General features: G+C 39.1%; 2 protein-coding genes across 2 annotated transcripts; both read left to right on the forward strand.

Annotated features, from left to right (window-relative positions):
- The first annotated feature begins 626 nt into the window (after positions 1–626).
- Positions 627–8,186, forward strand: slu7 (SLU7 homolog, splicing factor). The gene is made up of 15 exons (XM_061726247.1): positions 627–771; positions 2,285–2,448; positions 2,548–2,701; positions 2,785–2,865; positions 3,224–3,388; positions 3,792–3,857; positions 3,958–4,089; positions 4,696–4,793; positions 4,873–4,940; positions 6,471–6,610; positions 6,801–6,962; positions 7,051–7,152; positions 7,252–7,329; positions 7,459–7,578; positions 7,679–8,186. The coding sequence occupies exons 2-15, from the start codon at positions 2,285–2,287 to the stop codon at positions 7,856–7,858; spliced, it is 1,710 nt and encodes a 569-aa protein (XP_061582231.1). The 5' UTR covers positions 627–771; the 3' UTR covers positions 7,859–8,186.
- Positions 8,187–8,879: 693 nt separating this feature from the next.
- Positions 8,880–13,510, forward strand: c1qtnf2 (C1q and TNF related 2). Its single transcript, XM_061726248.1, has 3 exons — positions 8,880–9,025; positions 9,326–9,580; positions 12,059–13,510. Exons 1-3 carry the CDS (start codon positions 8,998–9,000, stop codon positions 12,697–12,699), a joined length of 924 nt encoding a protein of 307 aa, XP_061582232.1. The 5' UTR covers positions 8,880–8,997; the 3' UTR covers positions 12,700–13,510.
- Positions 13,511–13,747: the final 237 nt, after the last annotated feature.

A 13,747-nucleotide genomic window follows, 5' to 3' on the forward strand; every position in this document is an offset into this window, starting at 1 on the left:
TATTGATCTCCCAGAGGAGAAATTCAGTCGTGCAGCAGCCAAAACACACACACACTTTATAAAAAAAAAATTGAAAATAGAAATAACCAATAAATAGTTAAATACTAAAAAGAGCAATAGAAAAAAAATAGTAAACACCAAAAAAATGGTGCAACCATTAGCATCTGTTGACCTCATAAATGGCAAAAAATGTACAAATATTTTCAAAAATACGTGAGGTATTTACTGGTTATTGCACTTATAAAGAGACAGGTTTATTGCACTCGGGTGGCTACAGTTGCTTATTATACAGTCTGATGGCTGTGGGGATAGGGTTAGGCTTAGTTCCACAAAGGTTAGTTATATAGTTAACCCATATTAATACAATTAATTTATTGAAAAGAGCATCATGTTTTTTCCCCCCAACAGAACCATCAATAGCTCAAACAACTGAATTTCTCCTCTGGGGGATAAATAAAGTCTTCTATTCTATTCTATTCTATTCTAGTCCTATGATGGAGCTGTTATGAGGCTCTCACGGCTGAGCTGTGATGAGCGCATGCGCCCGCATCGTGTCGCTGTTTCCAGCGGTGACGCGGCAGCAGTGGCGAGGTCAAAGTTCAACAACACCGCCGAGGAAGAACGGATGTGACGTCACGAGGACGGAATAAAATGGCGACTGTTGCGTTTTAATTAGTTTCTATAATACATCCATGGTTTTAATATAAACACACTTTACCAGTTTCAAATATCAAAATAAAGGAAACTCGTCTGTACGAAGATCATACCAAGGTAAGTTGTTCGTAAAGTATATTTAGTTTAATATTTAGTTCAAATGTTTCTTCAACGCCAGAGTTGTTCAGAAGGCGAGCATATTTGACAACGCTGATGTAAAACAAAGTATTTATCTCAGTTCAGTCAAAACAACACGTAGATGAAGATGTAAGTGAAGTGAAGAGTTAGTATGTGGTGGAGAGATGCTTTTCTTGTGTAGATCACGTTACTGCTGAAGTGTGAATGAGGCAAGGCAAGTTTATTTATACTGCACAATTCAACACAAGGTAATTCAAAGTGCTTTACATTGACATTAAAAGCGGAAAGACACAATTAAACATTTGACCATTGACCAACATGTCCTTGTGGTGTTCTCTCACATGTAAATCGCTTTGGATTAAAGCGTCTGCTAAATGGCAGTAGTAGTAGTAGTAGTAGTAAACAGTAAATAACAAATAAAATGAAATCAAATGATAAGAAAAGAGGTAAAATAATAAAAAGCACAAGTTGTTAAAAAGTAAGGGCAGTAGAAGTAGAGTACAGCAGGTAAGTATTTAATTTAAGAGTACGCTTCAGTAAACAGTAATTATTTAACCCTGATTTAAAGCAGCACTACGTAACTTTTCCACCTTAATATAATATTTCCAGAGTCATTGTGATGGTACATCAACTTCCAACAGGTTTAATGACACCTCTGTCATGGTCTGAGGGGTCTGTATCGCCTTCACTGGCACTATGTAACTTGGAGGTGGATGGTAGGAACCCTTCCACACTACTGGTAAAGCACTACCGCTTTTGTCCAAAGGAGCCGCCAAACTCAAAAAAAGCTGAAAGTTACATTGTGCTGCTTTAAAGGAGCTGACAGTTGAATAGAATAGAATAGAAAGCCTTTATTATCATTATACTGGTACAATGAGATTAGGCAGCAGCTCCGTAAAAGTGCACACATGCAAAGACCTATATAAAGTACTGTAAACAACAAAATGAATAACAGGAAACAGAAATATATATATATATATATATATATATATATATATATATATATATATATACACTAAAAAAGAGTGAATGGGAGGATAAAAATGTACATGAATGAGTGGGAGAATATTGCATTTGAATGGACGGAAGAGTATTGCACATAGATAAGTAAGGAATATTGGAACATTATGGATAGAAAATAGGAAATATTGCACAGTATGAGGTAGTTTACTGGAGCAGACCTCAGGTTTACAGGAAGTTTGTTCCACCGGTGAGGAGCAGAATAACTGAACGCTGCCTCACCTTGCTTGGTTCTGGTTCTTGGGAAACACAACAAACCAGATCCAGATGAACCTCAGGGGTCTGGGAGCTTCATAGGGAACAGATCAACCATGTATTTTGGTCCAAGACCATTCAGTGCTTTATAGACCAGCAGTAAGATTTTAAACTCTATCCTTTGGCTCACTGGAAGCCAGTGTAGTGATTTCATGACCGGTGTAATGTGGTCCAGTTTCCTGGTGTTTGTAAGGACTCTGTGCGTGTTCGTGCTCAGATGGCAGATCCAGTCATGGCAGAGCAGACCAGCGGCACCTCGGAGGGCATCGTGGGTCTGGATGAGCCCAAAAAGATGACCAGGGAGGACTGGAGGAAGAAGAAGGAGCTGGAGGAGCAGAGGAAGCTTGGAAACGCTCCTGCTGAGGTGGACGAGGAGGGAAAGTAGGTTTATGTGGAAAAGATCCATCTAGCTGAGAAATATATGAGAAATGGATGCTGAAAGCTGTGACTTGTAATTTGAACTCTTCTTGTTTTCTCCAGGGACATTAACCCTCACATCCCACAGTATATTTCATCGGTGCCGTGGTACATTGACCCCTCTAAAAGACCCACACTAAAACATCAAAGGCCACAGATTGAATGTGAGACGACATTCTCACCTATTGGGGATTGGTACAAGAGAGGTGTGCAGGAGGTAAGGATTACTCAAATAGTTACTTTGATAGGGTCATAAAATTTGATTCAGAAGTTAAAAGCTTTATTTTATGTCCCCCGCAGAATGCAGTTGCCACTAAATTTCGTAAAGGTGCTTGTGAGAACTGCGGGGCCATGACCCACAAAAAGAAAGACTGTTTGGAGGTAAAGTAGTTGAACCAATCTCTCCCCTCCAAAAGAGATTGTTTTCTACACCAGCGGTGGAGAATCCCAGTCCTCGAGGCCCGCTGTCCTGGATGTTTAAGATGTTTCCCTCCTTTAACATGCCTGATTTTAATTAATTTATCTTCATCAGCTTGTCACAGGTCGGCACAAATCTGTTAATGATGCAGTAATTTGTATTAGGGTGTGCTCAACCAGGGAAAGAGCTGACATATGCAGGAATCCCTTGAGGACTGGGATTCCCCATCCTCTGTTCCTCACTTTTCCTACCCTTGATCAAAAAAAATCTTTACCGTATGTATGTATGTTGATTGCCTGACTTTTGCTTCTGTTTTATCAGAGACCCAGAAAAGTTGGGGCGAAGTTCACAGGAGTATCCATCGCTCCAGATGAACACTCTCAAGTCCAGCTGTTGATGGACTATGATGGAAAGCGTGACCGCTGGAATGGGTATGACCCTGAGGAGCACCAGCGGATTGTAGAGGAATATGCCAAAGTAGATCTGGTAAGCAGTCCATGGGAGTGTGTCTTTTGTTCTGTATGTTTTTGAGATTTGGGTGGAAAATAAAAATAAAAACTGTGGCTACCTTGCCTCAAGTCCTGATATTAATTTTAAGTGTTTATGAAGCAGCTTAAAGTTCCTGATTCTTGCAAGGTCAGGGTTAACAACTTAAGTGGAGAGCAAGTTTGTAGGCCAAACGGATGTTTTTGCACTTTTTTTTTTTTTTCTTTTTCAGAGAATAACAATTGAAAAGCTGACCATGAGACTATTTGCATGCTTCAATTTTTAGGATATGGTCATGTTCTACCTTAAAGCAATGTTTAAGCCAAACATTATGTTTTATCTTAACCATCCACCTCCAGTACACTTCAAGACTGTTTTATTCTAATTTTCTTTCTTTTTTCAGGCCAAAAGAACGCTGAAAGCTCAGAAACTTCAGGATGAGTTGGCCTCAGGAAAACTAGACCAAAATGTAAGTGTTCAATATCATTATGAATATCAGTTTAGTTGTTATTTAACTTTAGATGCATATTCCTGATCAGAAATTAATGCATTGGCTCTGTCCTGTGCAGGAGCGGGAACACGACAGCGAGGGCGAGGATGAAGACAAATATGCAGATGACATCGACATGCCTGGTCAGAACTTCGACTCGAAGAGACGAATCACTGTCAGGAATCTGCGTATCAGAGAAGACACGGCTAAAGTAAGAAGCAGATGATTCAGTGATGAGCACTGATTTTACTCTTAGTTTTCACACTGATGACAGTGTTAATAAAGAGCCTATTTCAGACATTTACTGTTGTCCATGCATCTGGTAGCTACTGGATGTAGTGGGAACGCATCCCAACAACCCTTTCTGGTGCTTTTTGGTAACATTTTGTTAATTGCAGCAGTCACATTTAAGTAGGATACAAATGGCTGTGGTCATTTATTTGAGATATTATCAGAAATTGTACTAATACATAAGTCAGCAACTGTTATGGTAAATGTTCTGCATTTGTAAATCAAAAATTTGAATCTTATCCAGGTTTTACACACGCACTTTAAATTGTTTTTCCATCCCCCAAACCCAGTGCATCCTATTCTATATTCACTTTATATACAGTAGTGCTTTAATTTCCATAATTATATTCCTGGTTACAGAAATGAGTGATGGGCAATTCAAGGTTCAGTGCCTAAAGGCATGTGAGGGGGCCAGGGATCAACCTGCTAACCTAGTCGGTAGTGTTGGAGCTACCCCAGTCTGTCCAAACTTTTGGACAGACTGCGGGGGACATAAGATAAAACTTTGTGTTTCTTTTTCTCACAGTACTTAAGAAATTTGGATCCAAATTCAGCATATTACGATCCAAAAACTCGAGCTATGAGAGAGAACCCGTACTCCAACACTGGCATGAACCCTGATGAGTAAGTTACTGTTACCATTTTAATGACTCAATTCTCACTGCCTTACACTCGAAACATTTGTAATGGTTTTGTCCAACAGAGTCGGGTATGCTGGAGACAACTTTGTTCGCTACAGCGGGGACACAATCACCATGGCTCAAACACAATGTAAGTTATAAAAATATTTTTCCTCCCTTAAAAAAACGTTACATAAATAAAAATGGATGACATGAAAAAGGTGGTCAAGGAAGAGTAGGTTTGCACAGTGCTGCATGTTATTCAGCAGTGAGACATTAACTGAATGAACAACTAGATCTCAATTTAAAAAGTAAGGTGACATCTTGTATAAAGGACAGGCTACAAACAATATCTCTGCTCTGTCTTTTCGTTTCACAATAATTACAACAACAATAATTTAGTACCCTGATGTCCTATTGTCATATCCTTTCCTAAATCCACACTACCTGCCTGAAGTTACCTACATTATCTCCAGTGTTTTCCACTGATGTCACTCATTACTGATTAAGTTTTTTTTGGTCTGGATTGTGCAGATGCTAAAGTCTCTAGTTCTGATTTCTGAATTGTATCACTTAAGTATGTGTTGCTAGGGGCATAGATGTCCATTATGTGACCATGCAAGATCAATAAGAATATAGTTTGCTTTTTTGCCAATAAGAATATGCTGAGCATCATGGATCTGCATGCCTGCTGAGAAATTCATCCTCTGTTGTGGGAGCGCAGACACAAAGCTACCTCCTAACATAGTAATATTCTTCCACTATGTAACCCACATCCAGATAGAACGGATCCATATTGATGAAAAGACACTTAAAAACTTTCACTGGGGATAAAAAGAATCAGCCGTTTATATATTTTCAAAAATATACAGCAATCAAGGAGCACATGTTCTTGATCAGTGTGGGTTTTTTTTTTTTTTTTTTACATTTCAGTAAACATTCAACATTTCAGACAAGTGGGCGGGTTGTTTTTGGAATCGTACATTTTCTCCTCCTCCACCTTTTCATATATAATGACGCAAGTCTTTCCCACCCTCTGGAGATAAATGTCACCAATGTCAGGTGGTAGTGCTGCCATTGTCAACTGTTTCAGTCCTGCCTCAGTCAACTCTCTTGCTTCAATATGGTCTCATATATGGTGTGTTTTTTTTTTTTTTCTCTCGTTGTTTGTGATGCAAATGACACATTCTGGTTTGAAATATCTGGTGTATATGTGTGCTATTTCAGAGGACTCCCATGTTCGTGTGATAATCTGATATGAAACACTCGTATTTATAAATGTGAAGTGTTAAAAAGCATCTTTACCAAATCAGAATTGCATCCAGAATGGATAATGTTACTTGTGGGAAAGTGGAGCAGATCACTATTGTGATAAAGCTAGACAAACATGTAACTAATTGTAGGTTTATTTCAAAGTTTTTAGTTTTTTTTTTTTTTTTTTTTTAACATCTTGTATAGGACGACTGCACTTCCAGTTTCTCAGAAAGTGAAATGTTTTAAATTTGAGGAGCTTGTATTTACAGCTAAGACTGTTAACAGCATGCAAGTAAACCTGTCTATCAGAGAATTAGAAATTAAGGCTTAACTCAAGTGAAGTATCTTCTGCAACCGAGGAACACAAACATATGAGGAAGTGTTGTTGACGTGTCCTTTTTCTCTGCCCCTCATTGTGTTGTAACAGTGTTTGCCTGGGAGGCTTATGAGAGAGGCACCGAGGTCCATCTCCAGGCCGACCCCACTAAGCTGGAGGTGCTTCATCGCTCGTTTAAGGTCAAGAAGGAGGACTTTAAAGAAAAACAGAGGGAGACCATCCTGGAGAGGGTACACAATTATTATTCTTATTTTTTTTAATCACTTTCAGAGATTTGATGTTAGTTATGGTGATTTACAAGAGCTCTTAATCAGTGATTGATGAATGGAGAAATACGATGAATGGAGAAAGCGATTACATTAAACTTCACCATATTTTCGCCTTATAACTGTATAATCTCTTTTTGTGTGTGGCGACCAGTACGGAGGTGAGGACCACTTGGATGCGCCACCACGGGAGTTGCTGTTGGCCCAGACAGAGGACTACGTGGAGTACTCCCGTCATGGTGCGGTGCTGAAAGGACTTGAGAAGGCCGTTGCCCGCTCCAAGTATGAGGAGGATGTCCTGATCAACAATCACATTGTGAGGACAGTAGAGAAAGGGTCCAGATTAATATCCTGTTAATTCTTTTGAGTTTTGTTCACCTTGTTTTAAACTGCCTCCTTTATAGTGTATATGGGGCTCCTACTGGAAGGATGGTTTCTGGGGATACAAGTGTTGTCGCTCCATGGTCAAACAGAGCTACTGCACAGGAGATGCTGGAATTAGGATTGTAAGTACATGTACCGACAGTACTTAAAGCCTCTGTTTGATGTACAGAATCTCTTATTTTTTTTGTAAACTTTTCATCCTCGCTTGTCACCACTTTCAGAACAATTCAGAGTGTACTCCATTTGAAGAAGGATTAACGGAGCCGCAAGAGGAGGAGGAGCCCAAGTCTCTGCTGGAAGTAAGTGGCACTGAGAAGATTTAAAAACGCAGCAGCAGATGATGGTTAACATAAGGAGGTTTATTTGATATTAGGCAATGATGTCGATAACATTCAGAGTTTAACAAATCAATGTTTTTTAATCACCAGATGCATCGAGATAAGATGAAAGATAAGAAGAAGAAAAAGAAGAGCAAGAAGAACAAGAAGCATGGCTCAGATGGCAGTGATTCAGAGGATGAAGAAAAGAAGAAAGAGAAGCTGAAGAAGGTAAAAAAAAAATGTCCTTGGAAAAAAAAAAAATGCTGAATTTTTTTCAGTATCTGTACTTTAGATGTTTTCTGACCCCTCCCCTCGTATTTTCACCCAGGCTCTTGATGCGGAGGACAAGCGGGTGAAGCAAGTTGACCAAATAATGCAGCTGGATGAGAGGAAGAGACCCTACAACAGCCTGTTTGAAATCAAAGCGCCCACAGAGGAGGAGCTAGAGGCGTTCCGCATGAAACGCTACCGGCCAGACGATCCCATGGCCTCCTTCCTGGGCCAGTGACCTTGTCCTGACCAACACTGATTCCTTGAAACTCTGTGAACTCTACTAGACCAGCTGCTCGGTAGAAAAAAGGAAAAAAAAAAAAAAACAGATACAACACAGTGTCGCTGTTGGATGGCAAATGTTGGAGGTCATTTAAAAATTATTTTGTACTCGTTGTTGCAGACTTGAAGTCAAAATTTAGGTGTAAGTTTCGTTTTATTTTTTTCAGTCCCAGCCTCTGCCCCCTCCTTCAGATCTTTACAGTGATTTGTAAACATGTACTACCACATTTCAAAATTGATTTATCCTTTTGTCTTTTTTGAATAATAAACTTCATTTGCCTGAATTCAGTGTGTAAAAAGATTATTTTCGCACAACAAAAGTTTCCATTTTATCATAATCAGCTACTCATCTTCTTTCTAAATTCACCATTGTTTTTCTTTCTGTTAAAGAAGTGTTTCTGTTTAGAGGGCTTTTAATTCTACACAATACTTCTTCAACACATCAAGTGAATTTAGTGCATTTTTGTTCTTATCTATTGAGTGATGTAGTTATGATGCATCTGGAATAAAATAGATACCAGATGTGACCAGCAATAGTGAAAATACTTGGCAAATATTCATATATTTTTGTATTTTCTGCTTCAGTTAAAGGTGATAACAGGGAACCGTTGAACAGAAGCCACTGCATTATCCAGCTAAAATGTTTTTTTGAGCTTTTTTTTTCTCAGTGACAATGAACAACATAGCATTCGGTTATCAGTTTAAACACTGTTATAGTCCACATTGTTCAGGTATTTTGTATTTGTTGCTCCAAAATATGACTGTCGCCAACCCTAAGAGGAAAAGCCTAAGGAGGTTGCTTTTATTTAAAAATGTGTTATGTAATATCCTAATTTCTCATGATATATCTATGTGGATGTGTCCCTGTTTCAACCGTACAATGCCGTTCTGCTGACTTCAATTTGATGACATCATGGTGAAAGTATTTTTTGGCTCAGGAGTTGCATAAACAGGGCGGATGTTACAGACGGTTCTCTGGGCTGAGCATTCCTCTGCACAGCTTGTCTTGAATGTCATTTCGAGCGTTCACTTGGAAATCATGTAGGAAACTTTGTGCACCTTCATGCAGAAGAAGCGTGTGGATAAAGCCGAAAAATGGCCAGGGGCCATGATTTATCAACTGGTGAGTTTTCTGTCTTTTTTTTTTTTCATTTTAAGTCACTGATTCACTCCATTTGTAAAACATGCTGCAAACTCAGATTGTAACCTTTATTTAACTGTTTTATAGAGAATGTTTTTTTTGTCATAAGGCTATAAGTTGAAGCACGAACTGAAGCTCCTGATGTGGGTTCTTTTTTATCTTATCTTAGAGGAAAGCATGCATGCATGCATGTACTGTATCAACAACTTCTGTTTATGCGATTGTGATCATTGAAAACCCAAATCATAATACATGTTAACATCTTTGCTCTCTCTTCTTCAGTGCCTAGTATGCTCCAGATGTGTGTGATGATCTGCATGCTGGCAGCTGTTGTCTCCCAGTCAATAAACTCAACCAAGAGGGCTCGTAATTTCCCCGTTCAGTCCTCTCAGCTAGTCTGCAGTCTGCCAGGTCCAGCAGGGCCTGCTGGGAACCCAGGAGCCCCGGGGCAACCAGGGACTATGGGCCCCATGGGGCCACCAGGATTAGACGGTCCAGATGGAAAAGATGGAGAGAAGGGTGAAAAGGGAGATGGAGGTAATGTTGCAATTTTATCGGTCTTTTTGGGGTCGTGAACAGCTGTCTTGGTCATATTTATTATAGATTTATAAACTTATGGACCCATATAAACCTGAAATTTCACTAAGCTTCACCATTAACGCTGTATAAGGCATACAGTGAAATTGGACCTGGTGGATCAATGGAGAATATTACTAAAGATTTTGTACGTTTGCAAGATTTTTCAAAATCTTTCATTGCATCGATGTTAGTTATATCTAATCAACTGCTCATTGGCCCAGATGAATTGGCCAATCAAATGGCAGCAGCTCAAATCATTTTGGTATGTAGACAGAGGACCAACCAGATAGTTGGACTGGTTAAAAGTGACCCGAACGTGCCATGGTTGTTTGGTGCCCAGTGGTCTCGTCTGAGTAAGAAACTGCTACTAAGCTGGGACTTACATGCACAACCATCTGCAGTCTTTAAAGAACGTGTTCAGAAAATGATCAAATATCCCGTAGCTATCCAGTTACACAGTTCTCTGGGGGATAAGGTCCTCTTGATGCAAAAGGTTAAAGGAGGAAGGCTGGGCTGGTTTGAGAAGATTGGAAAGCAAGAGTGACTCAAAAAAGTGTTACTTGTTACCGTTGAGGTAAAGGAAACACACTGACCCTTAAACTGAGGCTGCAGTTTACACAGGCTCATCAAAAATGGATGATACACTTATTTCTAGTTAAAATGTCTAATTTTTAGTCAAAAAATCTCATTACACTTAAAACAAGAGTCATTACCAGAAAAATAACTTATTTGACAATTTTCACCTGTTTCAAGTATATTTTCACTTGAAATAAGTAGAAAAATCTGCCAGTGGGACAAGATTTATCTTCTCATTACAAGCAAAAAAATCTTGTTACAATGCCAGGTTTTTCTACTTATTTTAAGTGAAAATCTACTTGAAACAGATGCAAATTGTTGTTTTTTCCAGTGATGAGTCTTGTTTTAAGTGTAATGAAATATTTTTGACTAGAAATTAGACATTTTAACTAGAAAGAAGACAAATATTCTTGTTAAAATTTTGAGTTTTTGCAGTGTAGAAGATTGAAAAAAAACTTCCAATGATCCATCCTCCCTTGTATCAGCAATTCAGGCTGGTGGTAGTGCTGTTGTAAAGGTGTGGGGGATGCTCTCATGGCACAGTTTACTTGAGCATGGATTAAACGCTACATCTTACCGGAGCACTGCTGCTGTCCATATCCTCTGAAGACCACAGTACACTCATCATCTGATGGCTACTACCTGGATAATGCACCATAGCATAAAGCTTGAATTATCTCACACTGATATCTTGAACACAACACTGAAGTCTTGTACTCAAATGGGCTTTACAGCCACTAGATCTCAGACCAGTGAAGTACCTTTGGGATGTGGTGAACAGTCGCTGTGCTCCATCATGAATATACAGCAAATAAAGCTCCAAAAACGTGTTTCAGCAGTCGTTGTTGTTGTTCAAGTAAAACAGAGTCAAACCTGGTGAGGTGAAACTAATGAAGTAGTGCCCAGGACAATGGCAGTTGGTTCTTCTACATAGTAAAAGTTGAGCAACATTTTGTAATATTTGCATATTCAAAAATAAATCAGTACTTTGTAACCCTGCCTGAGGGGAATCAAAGCTTTCAAACGCTCTCTGCTGCCAGAGTTTGGGTTTTCCAGACACTTCTGTTTATATCTCACTCCAAGTTTGCAGACCTTTTTAGTCCTTCATGCAAGTACAACATGTAAAAGATTTTGACACAGTTTTAATGATGTTCAATAAGCAGACTGTGAGCCTGTTTTATTCATGAAGTATAGGGGTGTAGTTATACTAGTAAAATGTTTGGGACACTGTTATCCTGTTGTAACAAGAACTTATTTTTAGTTTTTGTTTCTTGACTACCTGCAAAACACACTAGAATTAGCTGAAAATCAATAGTATCTGTTCTCCTTGCCTTCTGTACAATCTACAGTGTAAAAACCCAACACAATTACATCTCCTTGCGTGCTCACTAAGCTGTCCTTTTCATCATATGCTGCGTTTTTTCTCCCTGATATTGCCTTGACTTCCTCACTTCATCCTTGTGGGTATTACTTAACGACCCCTCTGGATTATACACACTGGCAGTGCTTTGATATCCTTTAATATGTTCTTCATTTTCACATCCTCAGTGAGCTTGTAGAGAAGCCTGTGGTCGTTGGGTGTTACCACAAGTCTAAAGAGTAATACATTTTGTCAGTGTATGCAGTTTTTGTCAGTTCACTTTGAAGGATCAAATTAAGGCCAAGTTAATTAAGCTTTAACAAGTGGAAAAGAGGCCAGACTTTGTTGTTTGCTTTAAAAAAAAAACCCAACAACAAATCAACAAAATATAGAAGGGGCTAAAACTTTTGCTTACAAGTTTATCCATGAATTTACGGTGTCTGTTTAGGCAAATCTATTTAGATAATGTCCTGTTGTGCTATTTTGTGCCTGTTCATCAGGTGGTGCAGGGAGACCTGGGACCCCAGGTAAGCCAGGGGTGAAAGGTCGTGAAGGTATTATAGGCAAAGCTGGACGCCAGGGACTTAAGGGGCGACAAGGATCACCAGGACTGGCCGGACAAATGGGCCCAAAAGGAGAGCTGGGTGACACGGGCCCGCGAGGAGCTCCCGGTGGTTGTAACTGTGGCAGCACGGCCCGAGCGGCCTTCTCCGTGGCTGTGACAAAGAGTTATCCTAAAGAGCGCATGCCCATCCGCTTCAGCCGGATCCTGCTGAATGAGGGAAATCACTACAATGCCAGCAGTGGGAAGTTTGTCTGTGCAGTCCCTGGGGTCTATTACTTCAGCTATGACATCACACTGGCCAATAAGCACCTGGCCATCGGGTTGGTGCACAATGGACAATACAAGATCAAGACATTTGATGCCAACACAGGAAACCATGATGTGGCTTCTGGTTCTACTATTCTCCAGCTGAAGGAGTCTGATCAGGTCTGGCTGCAAATCTTTTACTCTGAGCAGAATGGACTCTTCTTTGACCCTTTCTGGACAGACAGCACCTTTACCGGCTTTCTTATTTATGCTGATCAGGAGTTTCTCAATGAGGCCGATATGAAAGCCAACAATAAGACTGACAGTTAATGCTGTTATCCCGAAATATTTTGTTTGCTTAATTGACTTTATTCCACATCAAAATGAGACCTCCATAATCTGAAGCTGCTGCGAATTGCAGTTAACACATTTAGACACCAGGGTGCGCACAAGGAAAGGGGAAAAAAAGGGGGGGGGAAACGCTCAACAAAGATTTAACAGAACAAAACCTACTGTGCTGTTATCTCACACCAAAAAGTAGCTAAATTAACTGCCTTTGTTCCTTGAACTCAGTTTTAGGAGATGAACTGATGCCAACCTCTATTTTAATTCACAAAGAAACCCTTTGAATGTAATGTTGAATTGTTTCTATAAAACTGCATTCTGTAGATTGTGATCTGTTCTGCTCTCGCTGAAGATGATCACAAAAGTCCAAAAGCATATTCTGTATCTTGCAGATTTAAGATAAACTTCACCAACATTTTATTTACTACTATTCTAGCCAGTGAGAGGCATAAAACAAGAATTTAAGGAGTAGACCGGACAAACAGGGAAGTCGACTGCATCATTTTCATTGTTGTTTTGATTGATATGAACCATGTGTAATGCCCATTTTTAGCTTTTGCTTTGTCCTCATATTGTGGTCTAAGAAAATGTATGATTTTATTTTCACGAGATACAGTTGTAATTCACATTACAGAGAGACCTGAGTGATCAGACATAATCTACAGTGGGGATAGAAGGCATGTTCATGTCTGCTGACTTAATAGAGAAGACTGACTCAGAGTTTAAGACTTTTTTGTGAAATAATGTTGTGTAAGTCAAAAGATACTTTTAAATAAATAATGTTGCATAAAAAGTTCATTATTTGGTTCTTAAATGCAGAGGTGTATAAATATTCTGTGACAAGAATTGGAAATACTTATGTATATTTGTATATATTCAGTGCAGTTTTATTTATTTGGTGTACATTACAATACAAATTGTTTCTAGCTGCATATATATATATATATATATATATATATATATATATATATATATATATATGTATATGTATATATGTGTGTGTTTATTACAAAGTCAAGGTTTTTGCACAGAT

Source organism: Cololabis saira, chromosome 7 (genome assembly GCF_033807715.1).
Source record: "Cololabis saira isolate AMF1-May2022 chromosome 7, fColSai1.1, whole genome shotgun sequence".
NCBI lineage: Eukaryota > Metazoa > Chordata > Actinopteri > Beloniformes > Belonidae > Cololabis > Cololabis saira.